At 44.5% G+C, this 27,780-nt stretch overlaps 4 protein-coding genes across 5 annotated transcripts in view; 3 read left to right on the plus strand and 1 right to left on the minus strand.

Moving 5' to 3' along the window:
* The window catches only part of abcg4a (ATP-binding cassette, sub-family G (WHITE), member 4a), a 23,121-nt gene extending 15,902 nt beyond the window's left edge, over positions 1–7,219 (plus strand). For both annotated transcript variants that reach the window (XM_030359957.1, XM_030359956.1), the window contains 7 exons: positions 57–196; positions 480–578; positions 1,266–1,434; positions 2,000–2,100; positions 2,202–2,360; positions 2,713–2,831; positions 3,041–7,219. In XM_030359957.1, the coding sequence (XP_030215817.1) occupies positions 57–196; positions 480–578; positions 1,266–1,434; positions 2,000–2,100; positions 2,202–2,360; positions 2,713–2,831; positions 3,041–3,266 (1,013 nt within the window). In that variant the 3' untranslated portion in view covers positions 3,267–7,219. The remainder of the gene's footprint in view (positions 1–56; positions 197–479; positions 579–1,265; positions 1,435–1,999; positions 2,101–2,201; positions 2,361–2,712; positions 2,832–3,040) is intronic.
* A 2,280-nt stretch (positions 7,220–9,499) lies between these two features.
* On the plus strand, positions 9,500–17,280 carry nherf4b (NHERF family PDZ scaffold protein 4b). Its single transcript, XM_030359959.1, has 10 exons — positions 9,500–10,365; positions 11,106–11,167; positions 12,457–12,668; positions 13,049–13,256; positions 13,992–14,128; positions 14,224–14,428; positions 15,041–15,237; positions 15,924–16,202; positions 16,639–16,854; positions 16,937–17,280. Exons 2-10 carry the CDS (start codon positions 11,146–11,148, stop codon positions 16,961–16,963), a joined length of 1,503 nt encoding a protein of 500 aa, XP_030215819.1. The 5' UTR covers positions 9,500–10,365; positions 11,106–11,145; the 3' UTR covers positions 16,964–17,280.
* Positions 17,281–17,594: 314 nt separating this feature from the next.
* atp5l (ATP synthase, H+ transporting, mitochondrial F0 complex, subunit g) lies at positions 17,595–19,729 on the plus strand. The gene is made up of 3 exons (XM_030359963.1): positions 17,595–17,774; positions 18,129–18,289; positions 19,522–19,729. Exons 1-3 carry the CDS (start codon positions 17,723–17,725, stop codon positions 19,618–19,620), a joined length of 312 nt encoding a protein of 103 aa, XP_030215823.1. The 5' UTR covers positions 17,595–17,722; the 3' UTR covers positions 19,621–19,729.
* An 889-nt stretch (positions 19,730–20,618) lies between these two features.
* ftr82 (finTRIM family, member 82) lies at positions 20,619–26,244 on the minus strand. Its single transcript, XM_030359960.1, has 7 exons — positions 25,421–26,244; positions 23,705–23,800; positions 23,158–23,391; positions 22,447–22,606; positions 22,184–22,279; positions 21,971–22,039; positions 20,619–21,867 (listed from the first exon to the last, which is right to left on the minus strand). The coding sequence occupies exons 1-7, from the start codon at positions 26,048–26,050 to the stop codon at positions 21,347–21,349; spliced, it is 1,806 nt and encodes a 601-aa protein (XP_030215820.1). The 5' UTR covers positions 26,051–26,244; the 3' UTR covers positions 20,619–21,346.
* Between the last annotated feature and the right edge of the window lie 1,536 nt (positions 26,245–27,780).

The raw sequence follows: 27,780 nt of genomic DNA on the forward strand, positions 1-27,780 counted from the left end.
TGGTCCGACGGGCATGGGTCTGACGGCACTGTGCCTCTCCCTGTGCTGTGTCCCAGTCATCGAGGTGGCGTCGGGGGAGTACGGGGACCTGAACCCGGTGCTGTTTGAGGCAGTGCAGGGAGGGCTCTGCTCCGAGGAGGGCAAGAAGAACTCCAGCGACGAGAGCGACTCCTTCTGCCACTCCACAGGTTACAACGTGTGTTGCACACGCACACGCAAAGGCGCACACACACACACACACACACACACACACACACACACACACACACACACACACACACACACACAAACACACACATGCACACACACACGCACACACACCAAACACACAGACACACACACACAAGCACACACACGCAGTGTCATATCTCGCTTTATTAAGTATATTCTGCTTTACTTACTATATTATACTATTATTTGAACTGTTTTCAGATAACAGTTATCATTGATCATGAGTGTGCTGTTAATGTGATCCCCAGGACTATGGAACCATGGAGAAACGCAGCTTTGCCACCAGTACCTTCACACAGTTCTGCATTCTGTTTAAGAGAACCTTCGTCACGATATGCAGAGACGTGGTATGCCCTGATCCTATTGATGGTTTATCCATAGCATCATATACTGTGCATTACCGGTACACTCCAGCCCGTCGAGGAGGGATCCCTCAGCTGGCTTCGTTCTCAGGGTCTTTCCCTTGGGATTTCGGGGGGGAAGTATCCCTTGCCCTTATATCAGTGGTTCACAACCTTTGACATCAGGTGTACCTCTTAATTGTACCGAGGTGATGGCCTTTGGTGCCTCACCTCATATGCAAACGGTAGAAATTTGTTAAATACACATAGAGAGGCTGAGAGCGCCAGGACCCTTATACATCATTATCACTGCAAGTGGGCCAAGGCCATTGCGAAGAAGTGGAAAGAAAAAGTCAGCAAAGTTGCAATGGAAATCTTGTGATGCACAAAGCAACGCTATTTCTGAAAAAATAATATATATAACAATAAAAAGCCAAAATTGTCTCACTTTATCTATAAAACATTTATTTTTAGTAAATCAGTCTATTTCAAAAACCCAGGTACCACCTGCAGTACCCTCACAACGACATAAATGACTTGGTGTTGGGAGGGTTCATAAAATGGGGGCCTTTGAAGTCCCTTGAGCCTGTAACCATGGTAACCATTCGGATCCGCTTGACCGGACTACGGTGTGGCTTCTCCAGCAGCCACCGGCGTTGCGTTGACGCGTGGCCCTGCTTGTGTCTCCCCAAGGTGCTGACCCACCTGCGGGTCATGTCCCACCTGTGCGTGGGCGTGCTGATTGGCCTGCTCTACCTGAAGATCGGCAACGACGCCAGCAAGGTCTTCAACAACACGGGCTTCCTCTTCTTCTCCATGCTCTTCCTCATGTTTGCCGCCCTCATGCCCACCATCCTGACCTGTGAGCGACTTTTCCATTCACATTGAGGGCATTTAGCAGACGCTTTTATCCAAGGCGACTTACAATAAGTACGTTTGTCAGAAGACGGAGAAAAAAATATATCGCTGTCGGTACAGTAAGGATGTTCATAGAACCAAGTGCCAATCACTTGCAAACGCTAGCTAAACCCATTTCCCTTATGCAACAAAGATAGCTAGGACAAGATGACACACAACTAAGTACTTTTCAATTTTTTTATTTTTTTTTTTGGAGTGCCTTTGAGAGAGTTTGGTTAACTGCACCGTCAGCACTTTGATATATGATACCTACGCTAACTGCCGCACTTCCGCTAATATAAAACTATTATGTGAATTTGAATTGTTATTTGTGTTCTTGCTAACCTTGCATTTCTGAGTGGAGCCAGGCTGCACTCTATCCAGTTGTTTTTCTACGCTGGGCCTGTGCGACATTTCAAATTGTTTTTGGAAATGCCCCAGTTTTGTTGACGCCTCACTTGAAAGTTGCGTTGGTTAAAAGCGTCTGCTGAAATGTAATGTGTTCTCGCTTCTTCTGCCCTTTGCTTCAGTCCCGCTAGAGATGTCCGTGTTCCTGAGGGAACATCTCAACTACTGGTACAGTCTGAAAGCGTACTACCTAGCAAAGACCATGGCGGACATACCGTTCCAGGTGACTCTTACGAGGACGTGCCAGAGAATATAACCGTCTACATGAACAAAACCAAAAAAAAAGGATTTCAAACTCTGTGTCTCCCTCTGTCTCTGTGCTAGGTGCTCTGTCCCATCATGTACTGCAGCATCGTGTACTGGATGACAGAGCAGCCCCCCGAGGCGGTGAGGTACCTGCTCTTCATGGCCCTGTCCACGTCCACAGCCCTGGTGGCCCAGTCCCTCGGCCTACTCATAGGGGCCGCATCGACCTCCCTGCAGGTCAGCCGCCGTGCATGTCCTGCACACAAAGGAGGATGACAAACACAAGTCTTCAAAATATTTATATACAAATAAAAAGAAATATATATATATAAATATAGATATATACCCTCACCCCCCCCCCTCCAAATAAAACACAGTTTTCATGGTGCAAAATAATTACTGTTAGCGCTATGGAGTAATATTGGGTAATCAAAAGAGTTAAATGCAGAAGACATTGCAAATTAGACATGGCATATATTTTCACATGAAACTGAATGAGAAAAAAAAGTTTACTCATTCATTTAATGTCATTGAAATCTGTTTCAATCCGTGTTCGTAAGGGTTTAATAAGCCTGTTTTCCCGTCCCAGGTGGCTACGTTCGTGGGGCCGGTAACGGCCATACCCGTCCTGCTCTTCTCGGGCTTCTTTGTGAATTTCGACACCATTCCCAAGTATCTGCAGTGGAGCTCTTATATCTCCTACGTCAGGTGCGTTGTCATGAGATTACAACCTTTCCAAAACGCAACAAACATCTTTTTTGGTTTACTTTTTAGAATCATTTCCTCAATGAAAAATGATTGGCAGACGCTTAACGATTAGCGACCAACTACAAACTCTGAACCCTTCCTCAGAGTACTTTGCCGTGTACTTTTCCCGCACTGACGCCGGTGGATTGACGGTTGTTTGCTCGGTGCAGGTATGGATTCGAGGGCGTCATCCTGTCCATCTACGGCATGAACCGCTCGGAGCTGGAGTGCCCGGGGGTGGTGTGTAAGTTCCAGAAGCCCGAGGAGGTGCTGCAGCTCCTCGACGTGGAGGACGCCAAGCTCTACGTGGACTTCATAGTCCTGGGTGTGTTCTTTGTGGTCCTCCGACTGGCCACCTACCTGGTTCTGCGCTACAAGGTCAAGTCCGAGCGCTAGCGCTGGACGCATGGACGCCAGCCGCGATCCATGTTGACCACGCATGGATCTCAAACCATCTATGTACCATATCATTGACAGATGAGGTAGGGAACAGTAATATATATATATAGTCTTATTTCTGATCGCAGAAATGCACACACGTACACGGAAACACACACATACATACATGCAGGCTTGCACAGACAGATAGACACACACGCACACACACACACACACACACACACGCAAACACACTGACATGCACATAAGAACGACTATCTAGAATACATGCTGCAGCATTACTCCACCTGTACAGTTCATAATTCACTGGTAAAGGAATGCAATGTGTTAGAGGGGTAGACTCTGTGCTCGTAGGTTTTTATCCTCGGTCAAGATTATTCTAACCCGGACAAATACACCAAGATGTTAGTAGTCTTGTTTTATTCTCTTACACAAACCACTTTTTTTTCCCACCAGTACTTTTTTTGAGAGTATTTCATAAGTACCGGCCAGTAACTCTCCACGAATGCAATGTTAATGCACTGCAACTATACATGTTCCCCCGCGAGACCAGAAAGCATGTTTACTTGCGGTGGGGAATAGAGTTGTTGTGGTTTCGCCGCGGAGACGTGGCTGTGAGGAGATTGGAAGCTCAAGCCACGGTCCTCGGAAGGGACGCAATAATCCTGCTTGAAGTGAGGCGGACCATGGCTTTCCCTTCCATCTCTCCCGTGGTCACACCCGGGAACTCCCTCTGTGGGAAAGCCCCGCAAGGATTTGCACCAGTCAAAGAACCTGTGTCCTTACTTGACACAATGGTACTGGGACAAACGATGAGAAAGTGACACTGTGGCAGGGCCCGGAGTATCAAGATTGGACACCTTTCATAATACTGAACTAAGGCTGGTAACCACGGGAACCTAATCGCAACAAGTTAGGTAAGTATGTGTTAACTGATACATAGACAGCATTTTCGAAAAAGCCACTCCCCGTTTCATCTGCACAGGACATCAGCAACAAAAAAAAAGAATGGACTGTGAGCGGATATAAACGTTGTTTTCCATGTGTCTCATCGGGATTCTTACAGAGGGGGAAAAAAGTACATGGATGTTATTTAGATATGGATTATGTGTCCTTGTATATGTCGAGATTCAATGCAGCGTGGATGCAGTGTGTCTTGAAAGAAGAGGGCATATATCCTTGTTTTTAAACACGGCCTACATTTGACCTGACCCTGAGTATGGCCCTTCTTACTTTTTAATCCACATATGAATATCTTCGACGAGGAAGAAAACCTTGGAGTATAATATAAGGAAAACAAAAGAAAAGAGGCTTGTCCCACCAAGGGGCCAAGCCTTCACATCCTGGATGTATGCGTTGAATGTGGGTCAAGCTAAAATGCAATAGCCAATGCTATCATGTTGTCGTTTGCGTAAAAAGCTGTTTTCCGACTTCGGACTCGCTCCTTTTGCACTCGGACGGTGAAATGTCCGGCTTCTGATCCACTTGGTCCATGTCCGACTGATGAGTTGTTGCTAGATGCTAGATACTTGAAACTTGCTTGGCTGGGTGTGTTCGTGCCTCTGAATTAGAATGGGTTCTTCTGCTCCGATGCTCCTTTTTAGTTTTTTGCAGACACAGAAGATGTAAATAGAAAATGCCCACTCAACACACTGGTGTAGAGATACATACACACAAGCACACACACACACAGATAGGTGCGCGGACGTGCTCACACACACAAACACACACACGTCAACATATCGAAAATCACATTAACAAATTGCATACACACACACCCACACACATACATACACAATCAATAGCACTTGACATGTATAAAAGTACATGCCACCGGCACCGGGCAAAGCAAATATTATTTTCCAATAAACTTGCTATGAAATATTTCCTATAATACTAAGTAATCCTTATAATAATGCATACAATAGAATAAGCATATACTCAATGATTGTACAGTGAATATGTTATGCTGTAAAGAAATGTACATTTGCACTTCTCAGTGTATGGTTATTATTTATTTGTATTTAATTTATTGTTCTATATCAATATGAGTGCTGCTTGAAAGTATATGGGGAAACCGCAACTGGATGTTGCATGATCAATTAAGGAATGAAATTTATCCAAAATGAAATTTCTGAGCAAAGCATCCTGATTTTCTTTCCTCATCCAAATCAGATTTTTTTTTTGGGCAAAACCACAGGAGGATATTCTAATTTTGTCAACATTACAAAATCATGTGTTGTATTGACATGGCGGGAAAAAATGTGAAGTGCTTTGCAGAGGTTTTCCATTTTGTCAACAAGGTGGAAAGACAAATGTCACCGCTGACGTACTGTATGTAGCATGTAAGCGTATTCAGGTAGCAACGCATCTGGTTCACTGAGCTGGCCTAAGCACAGGTGTGGCTGTTAGCAGTAACTGAGTTCATATGACAGACATCACATCTGGGGCCAGTGTGCACATGAGCACCCAACACACAAGTGGAATTACCGTACGTTGCTGCAGTCTGTATTTTTGTCCTATTGTTTTAAATGCACTGTTAAGTAACTTTAGATTGAAAGGTGCTATAACAATAACATGTATTATTATCATTATTATTAATTATATAATTATATTATGTTGACCAATGCTGTTACCCCCTAGAAGCGAGCAGCAGGATAGTCTAGCAAGAGTTAGCTGTTGGTGTTTGAAAGTCAGAAGGTTCTGGGTCGGAACCGCTATGGCCGTGATCTCCTTGTAACCTTAATCCTACCTGCATCTCAAGAGCACGATGCCTTCAAGCATTTTTGATACATATGTGTTAATATTAGCAGCTACACCTGTGTTGGCCCTGATACTACAGCAATGTAATGCCATCTTTTGAGGACTAAAGAGGATTTATGATTTGCAGAGGTTACTGTCAAGAAGAGCAATAGTCTGATCCATAAAAATGTGAGTGTGGCCCAGAGATTAACCGTCTCACATACACACGCCCTCACACACACACACACACACACACACACACACACCCTCACCCTCTCATCCTCACACACACATCCTCACACACACACACACAAACACACACACACTTTCGTGTCACCAACGTTGACATTGTTTTGAGTTTTGCTGTCACTGTGCTGTCACCGCTCTCTGCATTGGAAGCTATAAAAAGCCAGATGAGTGAGGTCTGGATAATCCCATGTGAGGCGAACAGGACATGTGTTATTGTTTGATCAAAATGTGTCCCAGGTTGGTCAGGGAATGGAGATAAAGGGCCTGATTTGATGGAGGTCCTTCTTTTGTGTGCAGATCCGGATCAGATAAATGGGAAAATGTTGTGTTCTGCAGTGTGTAATGCGGGTTAACTGATGAAGTGATTGAAACAAAAATATGTTTATGTTTCTTCGAACATTACCAAATTGTAAGCCCCCGATCCGTCCGAGCTGTGAAGGCGAAAGGACAAACACAGGCAGGCTACACACCCTTCCCTAGATATCGCATGGTACCCCGTTCATTAGCCATTATAATGGTTTCACACACTTTTCAAATAATGATGATTGCTATTTTTTCCTTCTCCTGAAATCGATTTTTTCAGGAACTTTAAAATACAGATGTTCAACACTCCACTACTGTATGATTATCTGGGTTCATTTTGTGCTTTGTTATTCCATTCAATGTCGGCCTCACTTGTTTCACTGTGAATATGATCTGGTCATCAAGCTTCGTCTACCTAACCTTTCTCCTTTCTTATATAACGAGTAATGACGTCCCTATACGAGACCTTTCAGTATGTGACAGACAATGCGTTTTGTTTGACTAGAACGGCTGTTTCCACCAAACAGATCATTGGTGAGTTGTTAACCTTATTTGTTCGTCCATTTCTGTTTGTCAGTGGATCCTAAACTCAAACAATTCAAGTTCTGTGTACTGAACGCTGTTAAAAGGATTATAATAAAGTTAACCGTTTATAACCTTTTCTTTCACTGCTCATACTAAGACCATTTATAGGAACCTCCACAAGTAAAAATAGTTGAACTAATAACAATGAAAATAGAAAAATAATATACTAAATATTTCAAACACAACAAAACAGTGGCAGAGGCAGCCGTCCACATCACCATCGACAGCCTCCACTAATACTTCAGATTAATAATACTATTATTAGTAATAATAACAATAGCAACAACTATTATTACTATTAATTACTTATAAATCAATTATTCTTATGATATTGTATTATTATACATTATTACTGATTATATTTTTGACATATTATTTAATTATTATTACTATTAATATTATTGACTAGCAGGCGTTATGTTATTTTTTTAATTATTATTTTTTTCTACATTCAACCACACAAATAGTTTTGAAAGGGAATTCGTTTTGATACAAATATATCATTCCTCCAGGGACTAGAGAGAACTTTGTATTTGCTGGCGGGAAATATTATGTGTACTGTAGGTGTTAACAATGACCCCATCAATATGACTTTGTTAGTCAATCTAAGTAGAAAAAACAAACAACACCGCCCCCACGTTCATAGATTTTTTTTAATGCAGTGGGATACTCAGCAACACAGTGTGAGCAAATACAAACGTAGGTCATTGACCCTTTCTTTAACGTAAAAACAATATCAATATCAGCATGACATTCATTAACAGGAGAAGGTGTTAACGACCTCATCCATCCCACCCACATTACTGCACATAGCTTCCCAAAAAAACATTTAACAGGGTTTCTGACTGCGTTCCCTTCCCCTTCCTCAAGCATAACACCAAATATTAATAGCACTGCGTACTTCCACCCAAGCAGCTCAACTTCTCCAGTGAGTCACACAACGTTAATCTGCTTTAGTGTTATCATTCTGCAGTTCTGTGGGGTGGAACTGCTGTTAAACATGACTCATATGATGGCAATGGAAACAGGAAAAGAAGGAATACAATGCATCCGTTATTTAGTCCATCCTTTCCAGAATGCCCCGTCTGGGATCAATAAAGTCGATCAAGGTTGGTGGAGGTCGAGGGGTTTTAAGAGACTAATCAAGCACCGGACCGCCCTGCTTGCCCTCTGGCGGAGGGGTAGGAGGGGTAGGAGGAGTAGGAGGGGCAGGAGGGGTAGGAGGGCAGGAGGGGTAGGAGGGGTAAGAGGAGTAATAGGAGTAGGAGGGCTAGGAGGGGGCAGGAGGGGTAGGAGTGGTAGGAGGGGTAAGAGGGGTAGGAGTGGTAGGAGGAGTAGGAGGGGGCAGGAGGGCTAGGAGGGGGCAGGAGGGGTAGGAGTGGTAGGAGGGCTAGGAGGGGGCAGGAGGGGTAGGAGTGGTAGGAGGGGTAAGAGGGCTAGGAGTGGTAGGAGGAGTAGGAGGGGGCAGGAGGGCTAGGAGGGGGCAGGAGGGGTAGGAGAAGTAGAAGGGCTAGGAGGGGTAATAGGGGTTAGCTGGGGTAGGAGGATGAGGAGGGCTAGGAGGGCTAGGTGGGGTAGGAGGGGCAGAAGGGCTAGGAGGGCATGAGGGGGTAGGAAGGGCTAGGAAGGTAGGGGGGGTATAAGGGGTTGGAGGGGGTAGGAGGGATAGGGGGGTAGGACCACCTTGCGGACCACAGGGGAAGGAGGGGTAGGAGGGGGTAGGAGGGGTAGAAGGGGTAGGAGGGGTAGTAGGGCTAGGAGGGGTAGGGGGGTAGGAGGGGTAGAAGAGGTAGGAGGAGTAGGAGGGGTAGAATGGGTAGGAGGGCTAGGAGAGGTTCGCGGGTAGCAGGGGTAGGTGGGTAGCAGGGGTAGGTGGGTAGGAGGGTAGTAGGGAAGGAGGGGTGGGACCTCCTTGCGGACCACTGTCCCCCCGGGGAAGTAGTTCCATCTTTTTGCATATTTTTTATTTCCAGGCACCTGCAGGTCAAGAGACCTCAACATGAGGTAAGCTAGGTACTACTGTGTTTAACTGTTCTTAGGTTCACCATTCCTGTGTTTGCCTATTTTTACCGCTTATGAGATCATGTCCACGCTGAATTTGTGTCTTTAAAAGAGTCAACACTTCTTAAAAGAAGACATAAAGATATTAGCTAAAATAAGTAGGATAAGTAGCATCTTTTTATTGATTAGTAGAAGGAAACTTTCCAGATTACACAGACTAAATAAAAGACACTAATCACTAAATTCAAATTCAAACACTCACAGAAATGGCACTGGATCGTGTGTGTGTGTGTGTATATTGTGTGTATTGTGTGTGTGTGTGTGTGTGTGTGTGTGTGTGTGTGTGTGTGTGTGTGTGTGTGTGTGTGTGTGTGTGTGCGTGTGTGTGTGTGTGCGTGTGTGTGTGAGTGTGCGCGTGCATGTATGCGTGTGTCCGCACGACGCAAATGTAACAGGGTTTATGGAGGACTAAAAGCAAACAATAAGCCATTAGCAGCAGCAAACAGCCTGATACATAACCAGCTATGGTCGCTGGCCACGCATCCACTTTAATATAAACCACCGCCATTGGATCTGATGCAGGAACTGAGGTCTACCATTTAGACTCACTTTTTGGAATACAAACAACGGCATATTTTTAATGCTAAGTAACAGCAAGTGAAAATGGATGATGGAAAACGAATTACAATGAGTCTTAAAGAACAAAAATTAGAGCCACTTATTTGGTTTGCATTGATTGATACTTTTGTACAAGTTTTCCAAAAATATTATTATTATTTTATATATTTTCCATGATAAAGGCCAGAATTGTTTTTGTTTCTTTTTTTTCATCTTCCTGATGCTGTAAAATATGTTTTTGTCACTTAAATAACCAGCAATATTTTGCATGGAGCTGAATGACCGCGAAAAATATTGAAGAATTTTTCACTCTCTACTTTCTCCACTGTAGGGAGCCCAACAGCAAGACATGGTCACACGTTGTTCAGGTTCAATTCTGCTTTATGAGGCTAGCGATAATTACCATAGTCAGCAGCTCTGTTATCCACGGCTCAGTCACCAGCCTCACATAAGAGTATCTCGTGGACGGAACCCCACGTATTTTCTAAAAATCGGTTCATTTGACTGGTAAATTGAATACCTAACAAGCTTGATTGACAGGGTGACGAAATGACAGTCGGTGGTGAGTGAGTGACTGAGCAGGCTTGGAGCATATGAGGTAGGTCATGGGTTTAATTGAATGAGTGTGCTATGGATCGGTATGCAGAATGGCTTCTGTCTGATTTATTTCAGCTGTTTAATGTGTGTGCTGTTTAATTTTTAAAAGGTTTGATAGAACTCAAAAGTTAACTTGAGTCTCTCTCTAACTTGAGACACAAATGTAAGATTACTTTTATTTTATTTATTTATTTCAGGACAATGCACATTAATAAACATGTACAGCAGTACATGTAAATGTGCCAGATTGTAGCCCAGGGGCTAATTTCCATCTGTAGTCCATTGTTATGAATTGTTACTTATTGTCAATTAAGTATTTGCACTGAAAGCCATTCTGACATTACAGAGAGCACATTTCATTCACAACAGTAATGTCTTATCACCACATGTAATCACTGTTCTGTTCTGCACTGTTGTCAGTATGCTGACTTTTGGAACATGCTAATAAAAACCCAACAGACTTTTGGCCTGAGATAAGACCAAGTGAGATTATTTGATACACCTTCCTAGGAACATGATAGTAAAGTTACTGCCTCTACCTAACTTATGTAATATAAAATATCAGATAACAACATATAGGATCTTGAGAATATACTGCAAATATGTCTGATGTGGTTTAATTTGTTTTGTCTCAAAATTTCTTTCCAAAGAAATACAAAATATTTGATAAAAATGTAGGACTGCTTGAGTTAACGACTTTTAACTAAGATTAACAAAAAAAAATTCTACATTTCAATACAGCAAATTCACTTAATCCCAAGAAGGAATCAACAACCCAACGATGGCCAACACAGACGAATCAGGTAGGCCTACACATCGACACCCCCTACCTGCCATCAATCATCTCACCAGTACATCAAGTACACACGTACACAATACAAAGGGGCATGCCTTTTGATCATCAACATAAAGCTTAATCCTGCACTGTATATCTGCAAGTTACATATAGTGCAGGTTGCTGCCACAGTGGGAAAATCTCAGAAGACCGTTAAACCTCATTTATATTCACTGTGCGTAAAATATGCAACTGGAGCAAACCAAAAGGCCCATGCGCAAAGTTCATACAGGGATTTGTAGCATGTCTTGTTATGTAGCGTGAGTGTTTGACTCGGTGCCCCTATATCGTCTGACACGAAACAGGGGCACAGCGTCACTCACTTAACTGACGTAAATCAGCTTGAAACGTGTACTTCTTCGCCCTCAGTCCACTGCCATCTCTGAGACACAAACCCCTTCTGTTTCCACATGCTAATCCCCAATGCTAAAGCAATTATTATTGTCATATATTATATTATTGTCAACCGCCAGTAAAGTGAAAAACGGTCCGCGAAGCTCCCGCTTAAACTCACTTTTAGACGTCCGGCCCTTTGGTCCAAAGGTTTACCTCACTCAAAGCATCAAATGTATCACCTTTTCCCAACGTGGTCTCTATATACGTCTGTCCATCAACAGTTCATTAAACTACAGAATATAAACTCGTAAGAATACTTGTATGCATTACATGCTCCCTGCTCAACCCTGCCAAAACAGCAAGATCTCCCGAGTACTCATCTCTGAAACACAAGAAAACAACATGTCAGTTTAACACATGTACTTTCACATAACAACAAGAATATTGAAGTCTCAGTTTGTTTTATCTGGAAACGTCTTCTATCGCAAAGCATAATAATCTCTGTACCTCACAAGAACCATACCCCTATTCTCCCTTTGAGGGCGCCTGGGTTGAGGCGTGTTTTCACTGTCTGTGTCTGACACACCGCTGCCCTTTGACCCTTCTTCTACTGTGGGTTCCCTCTCATCCCCTACCTCTTTGGTAATTCTTCTCTGAGCCTAGTTAAACTGCTACAAATGCCCAAAAAACGGGAAGTCCGATAGGTCAGCCATGCAACCTGATAGGACAATAAGTCTGTCCATCAAAAGTTCACTAGACAAGTTTTCAAGAATAGTTGTATACCTTACATGCAGCTGCACCCCGAGGTTCTGTGCAGATTCAAATGGACCCAAGAGGGACAAACAAAGGATCTGAATTTAATTAAAACTTAATTTAATGAAAACATGAAGCCCACCTATCTCCCACTCATTCCCCTTCTAGAATATGTTTCCAAGCCCACGCCGCGGCTCTGCTTCCTCCGGCGTGACGAGGGCGAGAGGTACGGGTTCAACCTGACCGTGGAGAGGGGCTCCCGGGGTCACCTGGTCCGGAAGCTGGCGTCGCGGGGGGCGGCGGAGCGCAGCGGCCTGCGGGACGGCGACCGGGTCCTGGAGGTCAACGGGTTCTTCGTGGACGACGTGTCTCAAGCCGTGGTGCGTGAGAGGGACCTCGCTGGTCCCTGACGCTAATGGACCCCCTCTTTGAGGTGGAGGGGTGGAATTGATGACTGTCCATGCCGGTTTTTCCTTATGCGCTCTACAATATAATAACAATATGGAAAAAGAAAATTGAAATCAAACGTTAAAATATAATTTTGAAATTGAATTCAATGTCGATTCATGCATTTCCTGAAAATGTTGTACATTTATATATTTTTTTGATCAATATTTCTTACATGTATCTTATATATTCTTTACGTATTCTAAACAAAACAAACAATTGTTGTTTTAATTAGTAGTAGGCCAATTGTCCTGTGACATCCACATTTCCTGTCTAGTCTTCTGATCTTCTCTTCTTTGATCTTATCCACAAGATGGCCAGGAGGATCAGGATCAGCGGAAACCAGCTGTGTGTGTTAGTGCTGGACCAGGAGGGCTACGAGAGGGCCCAGGCCCAGGGGGACGACCTCCTGGCATTGGTGAAGTCACATGAGATGAAGGGCTGCAAGTCACCCAGGCTCTGCCATGTGACCAGGAACCAATCTCACTCGGGCCTGGGAGTCAGCTTCAACCCCGTGGAAGGTATGGTTGTTCATAACTATCATAACTATCTATATATATTCAAGAACCTAAAATGCCCATGTACTTTGGATTCAATGGTTTTTATATATATATATATATGATAGGGTTAGGGAGTTGTGACTCAGAGTCAAAGGGTTCAGGGTTCAAACCACTATCACTCTCCAGTTATACACCTCAGTTTCCTCTTACCCCTTAACCTACTTCTTAATGATTTTATAAGATCCAACCTAATGATCTGATTAGACACATCCCTGTCAATAGAGCAAAGTCACGCCCCTTCCGGTAGAGCCCATGGGACCTATGAGATCGAAAAATATGGATGGGTTTCAATGGAGAGAAAGTAAAATATTTTCTGGTCCCAATCTTTATATGCCCCGGATTGTAGTTCACAATGTGGCCTCACACAAAACCTAGCATTATCGAACTTCTTCTCGAAAATCTTCTTTCTATGAAAAATTATCATTTAAATCCACAAACAACATATGTGTAATCCAGGGCATATAAAGACTGAGACCAGGAAATAACTACTTTCTCTCCATTGAAACCCATTCATATTTTTCGAAGTCATAGGTCCCATGGGCTCTACCGGAAGGGGCGTGACTGCGCCACTCTATTGCTTCGAGCAACAGTGTCTTCTAGTTTAGTCCAATTCTATGGAACTGAAGAAAGCTAAATTGAGGACTATACTCTATGCACGTCTTTCTATTTCTATCTACCTTCCCACCCAACCGGCAGGAGAGAAGGGCCACTTCTCGGTGGGCCTGGTGCATGGGGGGGCCGCCGAGAAGGCAGGGCTGCGCCGGGGAGACCGCCTGGTGTGGATGAACGGTGCGGCGGTGTCCGACCTCACGCACTCTGCCCTTACCAAGATGGTGAGATGCTCGCCTGCAAAGAAATTGATGCTCGGGTTTGTCTTTCTTGTCAACACAATTCAATTTGATAATCTGCATCGTGTCGGGACCCGCAGGTGAAGAAATGCGGCGATCACATCACCCTCCTGGTGGTGGACAGCGAGACTGAGAAGAAGTACGTCCAGCAGAAGTGGCCCATCCTCCCGGTCATGGCGGTTCCCTGTAACCTGCCCCACCGAGCCAGGAGCCTGGCCCTGGCCCTGGGGCCCCATGGCTACGGCTTCCTCCTGAAGGAGGGGAAAACGTCTTCAGGACGAACAGGTGGGCCAATTAGACAGGCAAAACAATTAAAGCATACACACACACACACACACACACACACACACACACACACACACACACACACACACACACACACACACACACACACACACACACACACACACACACACACACGCACATGCAAACACAAAAAACACACGTTCCCATGCACAAACCTACGGAAGCACACACAAGTACGAACGCAAACACACACGCTCTCAAACATTTATGAATGTGCACGTATGCACACACACACACACGAACGCACGCTGACAAACAAACACACACACTCTTTAATCCGATTAAAGCCATAGTTCAACTGCTCCTCAACCGTATTTTCTTGAGTGTCATGTAAACGCACTGTTACATGATGGAATTGTTCTTGATAATTATAGAAATGAGCACTCTTGAGTATTTAATTGAATTACTTATAATTATTATAATTTTGGTTTATCCTGTGGTCTGCTTACATGTGCTATTTCAGGGCTTCAGTTGTTATTGTTGACAGTGTCACTCATTATTGATCTACTACTACTATCCACTGGTTGTGATGTGAGTGATGTGCATTCTCAACTCTTTCCAGTTGTTTACAGTACTCTCCTCACGTTACAGTTCACGTGGTGCAGGAGGTGCATGACGACAGCCCAGCACAGAGGGCAGGTATGCAGGCGGGCGAGCTGCTGCTGGAGGTGGACTGGGAGTCGGTGGAGTCCCTGGCACACAAGGATGTGGTGGAGCGAGTCCAACAGAGCAGTCCTCAGATCACACTCACCATCATCTCCGCCCAGGGGCTGGACTTCTACAGCAAGGTAGTCACTCCACACCTTTGCTCTTCTCGGTGGGGCGACCGCCGGTTGAATATAACAATATACAACAATATTCAAATATAAAAAAAGAAGGTCCTTTCATAATGCATACTAAACAAAGCTTAAAGGGGACCTATTATGCTTTTTCGACTTTTATGACCTATAAACGTTGTTATAATGATCGCTAGTCATGTTTAACCATACTAAAGTGTCAAATAATGACGTACATGCATTTCGACGTATTCCCTGCTGACAGTCTGGGGTGGCTGTGCAGAGCGCTAAACACTCGGGACAACGTTTGCGATTCACTTGTTCACATTTCCGGGAAATCATCTACGTAGAGGCACTCCTGCCGCGCCCCCATATGCCTGCTCAAATCTGCCCGCGCGCGCGCTTCAAGGAAGGTAACCAATCACAACGGAGTTGGCTTGGCAGGAGGGGGGCGAGGGGGCGGAGAAGGACGAAACCGAGCGTTGACAAAGCATAATAGGTCCCCTTTAAGCAACCAATCATGCCATCAAACAGACACATGCCTGTCTTTAGTTTTGGTGTTTTGTAGATGGGGGGCCTTTGCTTGGTTTTCCCCTGGCATTGAAACGTTATGGAAATCCTGTATGTGACCACGAAGCAGTGTACACTTAGGCTGCGGTTGTTGTGTGACAATCTGTTTTGTTTATTCCATGTCCCAGCTTGGTTTATCTCCGGTTCTTTTCTGTGGAGACGAAGCTGGTGGGGAACAGCAGGAAAGGAACACTCCTTTGCCTTCAGTAACAGAGGAGACCCCAGAGCAGGTTGTAGCTAGCTTGTGTGCTAGCCTAGAGGACTCTGTAGCTAGCCTGTCTGCTACCTCAGAGGAGGTTGTGGATGGCCTGCCTGCTCAAAGACACTGTGTCATTGAAAAAGGACCTCTGGGATTCGGCCTTGACTTTGACTCTGTCCAACACACTTCTGGGACCGTTGTCAGCCAGGTACTAAAAATAACACATATTGTCTTCAACAATTCCTATTTCTGTATTTTCCCATGGTATTCTGGGACTGTAGGGGTGGTGAATCTTCCGATGCTAATATATGTGGACTGTATAATATGGGACTGTAGTGGACTTTAATATGGGAGTGAAATTCCCCCAAAATTGGGAAATTCAAGAAAAATACACCTTAGGGCGGAAAGTGAAACTAAATAAGCCAGAGGGTCGAATACAATGAATAACATACATCGCTTCGGGGCCCACCCAAAACACTGGACATGGTAATATTGGGTACACTGTTCAGTGTTTAATGGTGTGTGTGTGTGTGTGTGTGTGTGTGTGTGTGTGTGTGTGTGTGTGTGTGTGTGTGTGTGTGTGTGTGTGTGTGTGTGTGTGTGTGTGTGTGTGTGTGTGTGTGTGTGCGCGCGTGCGCGTGTAGGTGACTCCGGGGGGGCCTGGCCACAGAGCAGGACTGGCAGAAGGTGAGGTGGTCGTTGAGGTCAACGGACACAATGTTGAGAGGAAATACCTGGAAGATGTGCTCATGTTGGTGAAGGCAGGTGGGAAACATCTCTCCCTGGTGGTTAAGAATCAAAGTCACCACAGCAACGATCAGGATCAGACATGCTCTGGATTGGAATCTCATGACTCTGAGGTAAGGTAACAAATGATATTCTGAGCATCATTGAACAACTATATGGTGGTGACTTATTATTGTTGTCATTTTTACTTCACAGGAGGAAGCTGGAGATTCATTTCTTTGAGAGATATTCTAAAGGCATCAGTCAACGTATAGGCCTACCCCTAAAACTACCTAAGGCACCATTACTGTGTCATATATATTATAATGAATCAATGATCAGACAAATATCTCAGACAAACTATGAGTGATCTCAAATGTACAAATAAATTTAAATGAGCTGTCTTGTGGCAATGTTTATAGCAGAATATATAGCATATATAGTACATAAACAAACAAACACGATGTATTAACTGAATATAAAAGTATAAAAAGAATAAAAAAGAATGGAAATTTATATTGAATTTGGATTCGGGTAAAAATAAAATATATGTATTTTAATAATTCGAATTGTGCTATCTTCTTCCATTGATATTCCCCCACTTATATTCTGTCTCTATGTAAGTTCACCAACACAATTGTATTATTGAATTATTTATGTGTATTGAAATGTATTCTGGTTGTTTGACCGATATCTATTGTAAATTTGTATTTTTGTTTTTATTTGTTGTAATCAGGGCGTCATTGCAAAAGAACGCTTGCTCTCAATGGCCTACCCTGAATAAATAAACGTTAAATAAAATAAAAAAAACATGGTGCTGTTTCTTTATTCTCTTTCAAGCATGCATACATGGGAAGATACAGACAGCCGGTAGAGGCGCACATCCTATTTTAAGTCAGGCAGCTGTGTAGTCAGCTACTATTAGAGGGTCCTACTGGAGGTGACATTCAGTCGCAGCTAGCAGCTAACGGGGGAGCTGTGAACATACAACAATAACGCAACATGGCACAGGCAGTGCAGAAAATCGTGGCCAAAGTGCCGACATATATCGGTGGTAAGTTTTGCATATCTGTTCAGAAATAAGGGCTCGGCTCAATCTAAAAATCTCTAAAACGACTAACATTGAGATAATTTAACTACGGTAATGTCAGCCAACCGCATCGTGACCTATTCAGCATATGACATTTCGCCAGTGTAAACCGTACTTTGCATACGTGTAAGTAACCATGGGGAAAATACGAAGTTTAACTGAAGAGAATTATACTGCGTTACATGTCGTTGGAGCACGAGCCGAAACCTTGTGTAGTATATAGGCTAGCTTTAGCTAGCAGCCCAAAACATGCAGACTTGTCCTGCGGTTCCTTGTGGCTCCGAAGCTCATTGACAGCTCTGTGTCTCTGTGTCACAGCCGCCGTGACCTTCTCCAAGCCCAAGCTGGCCACCTTCTGGCACTACGCCCGGGTCGAGCTCGTCCCCCCTTCACCTGCCGAGATCCCCAAGGCCATCGAAGGAGCAGCGAACATCCTGAAGTCCTTCCAGTCTGGACGTCTGGGACAAACCACCGTCAAGGTGCGTTAGGAACTGGCGCCCCTGTATGTGGTGGTTCACCGGGTAGAGCGCGTACCATTAAGGCCCAGTCTTTACCGCAGGAACCGGGGATCGATTCTTGCCCGTCGTCCTTGGCTGCATTTCTCCCATAGCTTCCTGCCTTACTCACTCTACAATACAAATGATGAAACTATTACAGGATTAAATCGAAATAAAAAAAGGTGCGTTAAGACCTTGGTGATTAAGTAATGTAATGGCTCAGGTTGGCTTCGGCCTGAACTTCGGTATCAAAGAGATTCACCTTTTTCACAACACATTTGACTTGTTTTTATATATTAGTCTTTGCTTAAAAAATGCCCTGTTTCGTTTTATGCATGGTTTGTGCTGTGTAAAAGTAGCAGAGCAAGCTGTTGATACTGGGTCTTTTCAATGTAACTGAAATTTGAAAAGGCATTTTAGTTTAGTCTGCTTTAAGTGCATATATGCCCCTGCAATTTGTATGAACCATGGATATATGAACACACTGCACGACCTACGGGGTCACCTTGTCTTTAAGTACTTTCCAATGTCATATTGAATGCTCGCGCATGTGTCCTAAAAATGTCACTGATACTTTGTAGATATGCTGTGAATGGTTTTTCAGAAGGACACGTGCGTGAGTCCTTTGTATTTCAGACTTTCATCTGTTGCAACATTGGAAAGCAGTTTAATATACCCTTTAGTTTTGCCCTAGTGTTCTGCTATGGCATTAGAATGTGTCACACAGTGTGATCATATGGGGCTTGGAGAGGCACATATGGGGAGACTTATTACCTTTTGCTAGTGCTTCAGAATGTTTCAGATGCCATGTGTTTATGAACGTGTACTGCATGGATAACATGTAAAGCCAATACGAGTTCATCATTTCCATGAATGTAATGATGGAGGGTGTTGTGCAAGCTCTACAGAATATTTGATGGTACAGTTATCATGGGTAGTATGCTCGTATAGTTTTTTTTAATTATTTAAATCTGATTCAAATAAAATACTTGGTTGAAGTTTATAATAATGGAATATTTAGTATTAATGCTTTATTAGAAAACCTTCTGCAGTGGGCTGAAGCAGTGTTAATAGGTCTGGCATAATGAGCTTTAATTAACCAGTCTGACATTTACAATAATTGACTAGAATGTAAGAATCGACCTGTGGGAAGAAACCTATTTTCCACCCTGAAGGCAGCATCTCTAACTGTCTCATTGTGTTTGTCCTCCCAGGATGCTGTGAGGAACGGACTGGTGTGCACCGAGGTGCTGATGTGGTTCTACATCGGAGAGTGCATCGGCAAGGGCGGTCTGATCGGCTACGCTGTTTAAAAGTTTTGGACTCTTCTGAAACCGTTTTGAGATTTTATTTCTCCTGAGCATTGTATGCTTAATTCCTTCAAGTCCAGGGATCCAATAAATGTTTATTGTTTAAATGGTATGTTGTTGTGGTCCTTTCCAAACCTCAAAGGAGGGAATATCTGCATTTCATCCCATTCTACTCGGGAGACAGGGTAGTCGGTTCGCTAGGGTGTTCGACTCACAACCGGACGGAACCAGCTTGATCTCCAATCTCAACAACCTGCTTTTTTTGGAGAAAGGCCTAATCACTCCCTGCTGCTAGCATCTACATGCTCCTTGATGTTTCTTCATTCACTCTGTTGCTTTTACGTCTAATGTAGTAAATGCTCTTATCTGCAACATCGGTCACAATACCAACAAAGTCTGCCCGTATTGTGTCGCAATCCTGAACACTAGATGGTCATGTGCACGCCTATCTTGTAATAAAGGGCACCATTAATTAGCATAGTTTCAGCTCCTGAACATTTTGCATTCCTTGTGAACATGGTTTACTTGTTCTTTCATAACTTCATTCCAGAGTATTGCCATAATCTGCAGGATCTACAATATCTAAACTAATAAATGGGTGTGACCTGGAATGCTGCTATACGATACAGAATTTGAAAGGGTGTGTATTCTCTAGTTTAAAGGTGAGTCTTAAGATTAGTCATGTGCCAGCATTGCTCATGTTGTGATTAGAATGTGGGGAGTTGGATTCATTGTAATGTCACTCATTTGAAAAAAGTGAATGTACTTGAGCCACTCAAGAGGGTGTTCATTTATATAAAACAATCCTTCACCTTTTTTTTTTTTGCTATGTCGACGCAAATGACGCTTGCATCGTCATGTGATCTAACTTAGAATATAAACAAATCTATGACCCAATATAATGCATTCATGTGCAAAGGGGTTTCACCTAAATTGTAATTGCCAATATCCACTTGCGATGGAACATGGCGATTATTTTTTGTCCAGTTTCAGATGGCCAATTGAAAAATAAATTACAATTTTATTATTTATGTATACATAAAACTGGTAAAACATCACTCCAACACCAGAGGCCAGTATGTTCCAAGAAACGTAACATAAGGACATGTGGAAGACTTCTTACACTTCAGACGTTTTTTGAACTTTACTTAAAGTGAACATTTGTGTCTCTAATTCCACGGGCGTCATGCTGCTACTTTTTACACAATTTGGTTTAATTTCAAAGAAACAGCCTAATCTCAGATATCGCTCTCACCGTCGCACAGCCACATTGGCTTATTTTGTTCAAATTAAGTTCAAATAAATAAAAATACAATTATATAGCACTTTATTGACAAATTGACCATTATAAATGAATATCCTGTCATATAAATGAGTGGTTATCCTTGTATCTATACCATTACAGTTTTAAATAAAAGATGGAGGCAAAAAAATAGACTAACACTTCATAAACTTGCCGAGTACAGTTGTGAATATATTTTGCATGTGTTGTAGTAATACAAATTGCATCAAGATGCAAAAAAATAATTGCTTAGGTGTAGGAATATATACAAAAGCATGCTCTAGGCCTAATATTTCAGCCTGTGAAAAATTGCAATTCCATCGCAACTCTAAACTGAAGTACAGTTTAAAACGGCTGAAAAAGTAGAAAAAAGGCATTTGCTTGGTACATTACATTCTATCATAAACACAGGCCACGTAACGAGACTGTTCAGTAAGGGACGTGAGGTCACTTCAGCTGACAGATCTTGACCGATGTGCCGACCCCGAAGCCCGGGTACAGAGGCTCGCCGAAGCGGGTCTCGAACCTATGCAGCAGGCTCATGCTGCCGCTGATGCTGTAGAAGGCCAGGACCCCCGCCGTGTGGTCCAGATACACCCCTATCCGGGGCGAATGCGGGCCGGACACGTTCTTGTCCACCCGGTTGTGCCAGGCGGAGTAACCCGTGTCGGAGCAGAGCAAGCTCCAAGACTTGTCGTTATAGCCCAGCAGGCAGAGCGAGCCCTTGCCCTTGCGGCTGATGCCCTTGTAGGCCACGCCGATGGAGAACTCCCCGCTCCACTCGATCTCCCAGTAGAAGCGGCCACCGGACAGGGCCTCTCGGCAGAGCACCTGGGCGAAGCTGTCGAAGCGCTCCGAGGTGTCGCTGTATGGCTGCAGGTCCCGCGTGCGGATCACCTTCTTGTTGCTGTCGGAGAGATGCAGCTCCCTGTAGGCCGTGTTGGGGTCCAGCTTCAGCTGGCAGAAGTCTAACGGGAGAAAAAAAATCCATGTTGTTTAATACTCTCCCTCTCTGTGTGTGGTCATTATTTGACATGGTGGTGATCATGATCTTGATAAAGGCCTACTCACATTTGAGAAAGTCTGCCCTGGTTTTGGGCTCTGGTGGGGGAGCACTGTCCACTGTCATTATTTCTTTGCCTGGAGATGGAGGAATATTATATTCAGCAATTATGTAACCTTTTTTGTGCGTTTCTTTTTTTTTTCAATGAAAATAAATACCAAACAAAAGTTTCCTTAAAATTAACAATATATTGACAAATATCAATTATGCTGCGCGTTCACCTCTGCTTCTTCTGTCCAATGTTCTCTCACTGCGGTTTGTTTGTAAGGTCTCCGTTGTGTAGGTTGGAACCTGTGTGTAGACTGGGACCTCGTTCACTGCAACGGAGAGACGGAACAAGTGTCATCAGCCTACTCGACACACCCAGCCAAGGTGTGTTTTGATAGCCAAACATTTAAACGTTCCCGCTAGCATTGCCTAGATTGTAGCCTAGCAAAAAGTGTCTGTGTTTGCGCGTGCGTGCGCGTGTGTCTATTTTCCCCACCTGACTTGGAGATCTTGAGGAGCTCCTCTCGGCCGTACTCCTCCAGCCGCTCTTTGATCTCAGACACGGCCTTCCTGGCGGTGGCGAAGGAGAAGTCTGGGTTCACCGTCACACGGGGGATGAAGCCGTCGTCCGTCGGCGTGCAGAGGTAGTTGAAGTTCTGCACAGATTGAAATCAAAACACTAGGTTAGTAAAGCGTGATTGAAACTTCTGTGTTGCTAGTACGGGCTACGGCGGTCGATCTCCTGTGGAACGCTTTTGACTTTTCAACATGATTAATGACCGCAGGTTATGCAAAGCGACACAAAGATACTGGTGTGTCACCACAACACAACACAACATAGTTGTAACGTGAATGGTTTGTTGTTGCGAAGTTCTGCTTAACAGACTAGTCGGAACTCTGACGTGAAACAGGTGTGATCAACACAGTAGTCTTTGGTGATCACACATTGGTAAAAGGTGAATCATGTGCGGTAACGTTAGTTCCCTCCCCCCCCCAAACACACACAATCATCACTTAAATACTTAATTCTCTTACTAATCGACAGTTCAATGATCTTATGATCCTCTGGTTTGAGCATAACTTAAAATGTATTTATTCTCCTTATTCCCCACATTGAGCTCCCCCACTACTTCTTAAGCATGGTCTCTAATGAACAGCCAATGATACCCTAGTACTCGGTTTATTGTCATAAGCCAGAATTAGGCACCTGCAGGAAATGAATGTGGTCCTCAGTGCTGTAGAGCTGCTTTAGCCCCGCCTCCTTCTTCTTGAGCTCGTCGATCTCCTGCTCCAGGCGTTCCACCAGGGCCTCGGACTGGTTGAAGGCGGCCTTCTCATTGATGCCAATCAACTTGGTCACCTCTGTCCTCATCCTCTCGATGGAGCGAATCATTTCTTCGAACATCTTCTGACTCTCCACCATAGCTCTCTGGGCGGAGCTCTGTACCAGAACAGAAACAAACAGAACACACACACACACGCCCTGCGGTGTTAGTTTATGTACAATACATACCTTAACCTCATTGAGGGCTTAGTTGCCATGACGACTGTAACCCAAGGTAGTTTGGAGTGTGTATTTACATTCACAGTTCCTTACAATAAAATGGATGGTTGCTTGATATGGTGTTAGACAGGGCGATGGTGGTTGATGTGGTACCAAGGTATAATCAGTTAAAACTGAATTAATGGGAGTGAGTAAATGGGTTTTATGAGACACACGGTCTGCTTTACAGTTGACAGTTGGGCTAGCTTACCTTCAGGGAGTCCACGGAGGTCCTTAACTCATCCAGCTCCTTCATCCTCTCCTGGCACTTTTGTTTGATCTCGGCCTGAGAGACTCCCAGCAGTTTCTGTTGAGAGGAACCACCCTGTGTTATTTAGCAGCCAAATGCGCAAATGGCTATGGACGCGTCCTCCGGGCACGTCAGTCTTCTTGGAGCTCATTTGAATGAATGATTCCGAGAAAGATTCAGGTTTCTTTACTCTAGAGTCTAGACAACCACTCCGTGTTTCATAATGGTACTCAACGGTTCCCTTTTACTACGGATCGAGAATGTTTGCTTTACGGGAAAAAGCGAAATGACTTGAATTTCCATTTTGATCAGCATTTACATTAGCAACCAACCCATGTTTGGACGTCGGTTGCTATGTTAATGCTGATAAATACTGGGGAAAATTCTTCTCTTTTTATTCTCTGCTTTCATGTGAGGCAGAGATGAGAGGTGGTGTTGATGTGAGGGTGAATCGTAGGGGGAGAGGGGGAGGGGGAGGGGGGGGGGGGGGTGTAATGGAATCTTGGCGCTGTCAGGAATGCGAGTCGAGCGCCGCACCAGGGTTTTTAAAGGTGCACACGGTATACAGGCGGGCCGAACAGAGGGCTCCTCATGCAGCCTTCACCCTAACCCACCGACCCATTCTTCTCAAGATAAGCTGGAGGAATGTGGAGAATCTGGGGGGAGGAGGGGTAAGAATCAGAGGGGGGGGATGGGAGTGAGAGTGATTTTTTTTTTTGGGGGGGGGGGGGGGCGAAGGGAAGGGTGGGAGTAAGATGTGTGAGACTCGGATTGTAAATCCAAGGACGAGGGAAAACAGACTCCCCATTTAGCTGAGAGTGGGAAATAGGATGGGCTGCTGCTTGATCTCGTCGAGATATCATTCATTTACCAATGGCCCTGGTGGAGCCACATCGCAGTGTATGTAAACCAAGGTTGAAATAATGAATAGTGCTCGTTTTTTGCGGGGGTTGGGGGAGGGCTGGTGTTTTTTCGACCCCTTATCTCGCCTGCATTGCTTTGCAGACCATGTGACAGTGGAAGTTATTTGAGTTTCTGTGGTCATGGTTCAGAGATAACTACTACTGGCTCATGAACAAGAAGCACTAGAGACCTTGGCTCTGTCGTATTCCAGGTCTCACTCACACAACAAACGCACACACGGTTGGATAGAAGAATGTTGAAAGATTGTTTGGAGTAGTTTCACACCTGGGGCCCTCCCATCAAACCCCTCTCAGCTAACCACAGAGCGGCATTTTTTTTGGCGGTGAAATCCTGCTAGGCTTGCTGATAGCGTTCCTGATCTGGGTCAAAGTACAACACTGGCAGTACAGTAAAGGAAGGGTAGGAAGGTGGTGGGGGAGGGGGGGAGGAAGGAGGGGGGGGGGCTTTTACCTCACAGCTGTCTTGGAACAATAAACTACCACCTTAGTATTATCGTTGTCATTTTATGATCCTATAGTTTCCTCCATTAACAACGTTGGGTTTGGGATTGTGAATCTAAAGTTTGTGGTAGTAGGTAAGTCAATACTGGGTGGTCGCCCTGTCGAGTCAGAGTGCAGTTCCTGCCTCACAGCTGAACATACTGGGTTTAGGACAATGCAACACACTTTCCTTTCCTCAGGAATTTCCTGAACTCTCAAAGCCACTTGAGGCTTTAGCCTGGCTGTTATCTTTTTTCTCTTTTCCGTTTCTTACCTGTTTCTCGCTGCGCTCCGCCTCGGCCGAGACGATGTCATGGCCCCGGTGCTCGCTGACGGTGCAGATGGCACAGATGCACATCTGATCTGTTCGGCAGAAGAGCTCCAGGGACTTCTGGTGCTGGGGGCAGATCTTCCTGTCCAGGTTCCCCAGCTCGTCCACCAGCTTGTGCCTCTTGAAGGTGGCCGACTCGTAGTGGGGCTTCAGGTGCTTCTCGCAGTACGACGCCAGGCAGTTCAGGCAGGACTTGACCGCCTTGAGTTTCTTCCCGGAGCAGAAGTCACAGGGGACGTCGGCCGGCCCGGCGTAGCTGTTGGCGGCGGGGCTGGGAGCGGCGGCGGCGGCGACAGCGGGGCTGTGGACGTTTCCGTTGTTGAGGTTGAGGCCGCTCTTCTTGATCTTCTCGGCCACCAGGGTCAGCGTGGCGTTTGGCCTCAGCACGGGCCTCTGGGTGAAGGTGATCTTGCACTGGGGACAAATGTAGATCCCCGTGTAGTCTGCATCGTTCCAGTAGCCGCTGATGCAGTCCATGCAGAAGCTGTGGCCACAGGGGATGGCCACCGGGTCCCTCAGCAGGCTCACACATAGCGGACAGCTAAAGTAGTCTGAAGAGCTGGGCTCAGCCATGGCTGTGAGCAAAATAAACACTGAGCCGGTCCTGGGAGAGAGGAGGGAGTACGGAAAACAAACAGAAAACACGATCGAGAGAGGTAGAGTGAGAGGGAGGGAGGGAGGGAGGGAGGGAACAAGAGAGAGAGAGAGAGAGACTTCAGACTACACTTGGGAGCCCGCCCTCAGGAGTGTGGTACTGCCTGCCAGAGACAGGACCTACTTGTATTTCTGAATTCCAGGGGTTATTGATTGAAAGCAGACAAGGCCCTCCCCTTGTAGATGGGAGTGTGTGCCAATCCCAGCCCAGCTCAGATAAGCAGGTCGAGCAAAGGCTCTTGGCGGAGGTGGAGAGGGTGTGTCTAAAGGAAGGGGAAAAGACATGGGCGGGGAGGAAAGAAATGAATGAACTATGGGAGCCAAAACCTGAAGCCAGCCTTAGTCACAGAACAAATTTCAAAGTGGGTAACATTGTCCAATGGTTTTACTTTTAGCTTTTTTACTATAATGATTTTACTATATACTATATATTTAGCTGCACTTTGTCACTCATCAACCAACACATTTAGCATTTATGTCAACTGTCCATTGTAGGCTACAAAAATATGGTTTGTTTTTTGGAAGGGGCAGTAACTGTTATGGCCCGTGTTGTAGTTTCGATGTAAGCTTTTGTATCTCTCAGCCCAACCTAATTATAGTCTCGTAAATAGCTGGGTTTGTTTGTCCAAGAGCAGTGCATTGCATGTACTGGTTGTAATATTTACACTGTAGCTCGTCAGACGAGTTTGGTCACTTCTACAGGTGCATCCGTCGATGAGGAAATGGCATTCTGTAAGTTGAGAACAGAGAGCGAATGTGTACACTCAGGAAAAAGACTGAGGCGTACATACACATACAAACCCACTCACTCAAAATGCACACGCAAACATGTTCACCATTGCTGTCAAGTTTGCAGACGTAAATATTTGAAATACTTCTACATTGTATTGTTAGTCACCCAAACATCCTGTTCATGCCATCTTGATTTTTGCAACTATCTCATGCCTACTAGTGGAAAGAATTCCTTCTGCTCTGTGCATAAGTGTCTGCTGACATCATCGGCCCTCATTAGCATTTCCTTTGGGCCGGGTCCATTGTTTCTGTGGTGATACACTTCCTATGCAGGTTTCGTGTATTTTAACCGTTCACATGAAAGTCACTTTGAAGCGTAATATTGTTAGTGTTTGTGTTTAGTGTGGTGGCCGAAAGACCAAAAACGAAACATTGTTGGTTTTTACATTCCAATGTAAATAATTTGTTGTCCCCTCCTGTTAGTAAACTTGTTGAATCACTTCAAAGCCAGTTTCCCCCCTCTCCTTATATGGTCAGGTTTAAGATCAGACGCTGGTACTTCACTTTCTTTTGGAGGGATTAAGAGATTACTCTTCATCTACTCTGTAGAAGATGTAGTGGTTCTGTGTTGAATGATTAACTGGTGGAGAGAGCAACAGAGAGGGTTGGGATAGGTACTCGGTATTCAACTGCTTCGATTTAGGTGAGAAAAAACTGGCTTTTACCTGCCATAGAGAACGAATAGAGATAACCTAGTAAAAGTTACCTGTTTAGGAAATATCAATGATACCATACATCAATAATGCTTTCATTTGTATCAATAGAAAAGTAATTCCAATTACATTCGCTCAAAAGTATTTCAACACTTCTAAATTGCCTTTCCAAAAATGCAATACCTAAATAAATCCCGACCCTCA

The sequence above is a fragment of the Gadus morhua genome, chromosome 7, assembly GCF_902167405.1.
Source record: "Gadus morhua chromosome 7, gadMor3.0, whole genome shotgun sequence".
In the NCBI taxonomy this organism is placed as follows: domain Eukaryota; kingdom Metazoa; phylum Chordata; class Actinopteri; order Gadiformes; family Gadidae; genus Gadus; species Gadus morhua.

What these genes read in the sequence shown, in the direction of transcription:
- nherf4b (XM_030359959.1), top strand. Translation starts at nt 11,146, where the DNA reads ATGGCCAACACAGACGAATCAG. An exon ending in GGCTGGACTTCTACAGCAAG is followed by an intron (nt 15,238 to 15,923) that starts GTAGTCACTCCA and finishes TCCATGTCCCAG; the next exon opens with CTTGGTTTATCTCCGGTTCT. An exon ending in CTGGGACCGTTGTCAGCCAG is followed by an intron (nt 16,203 to 16,638) that starts GTACTAAAAATA and finishes GTGCGCGTGTAG; the next exon opens with GTGACTCCGGGGGGGCCTGG.
- atp5l (XM_030359963.1), top strand. Translation starts at nt 17,723, where the DNA reads ATGGCACAGGCAGTGCAGAAAATCGTGGCCAAAGTGCCGACATATATC. An exon ending in AGTGCCGACATATATCGGTG is followed by an intron (nt 17,775 to 18,128) that starts GTAAGTTTTGCA and finishes TCTGTGTCACAG; the next exon opens with CCGCCGTGACCTTCTCCAAG. An exon ending in TGGGACAAACCACCGTCAAG is followed by an intron (nt 18,290 to 19,521) that starts GTGCGTTAGGAA and finishes TTGTCCTCCCAG; the next exon opens with GATGCTGTGAGGAACGGACT.
- ftr82 (XM_030359960.1), bottom strand. Translation starts at nt 26,050, where the DNA reads ATGGCTGAGCCCAGCTCTTCAGACTACTTTAGCTGTCCGCTATGTGTG. An exon ending in CCTCCGTGGACTCCCTGAAG is followed by an intron (nt 23,392 to 23,704) that starts GTAAGCTAGCCC and finishes GTTCTGGTACAG; the next exon opens with AGCTCCGCCCAGAGAGCTAT. An exon ending in CCTCAAGATCTCCAAGTCAG is followed by an intron (nt 22,280 to 22,446) that starts GTGGGGAAAATA and finishes TCTCCGTTGCAG; the next exon opens with TGAACGAGGTCCCAGTCTAC.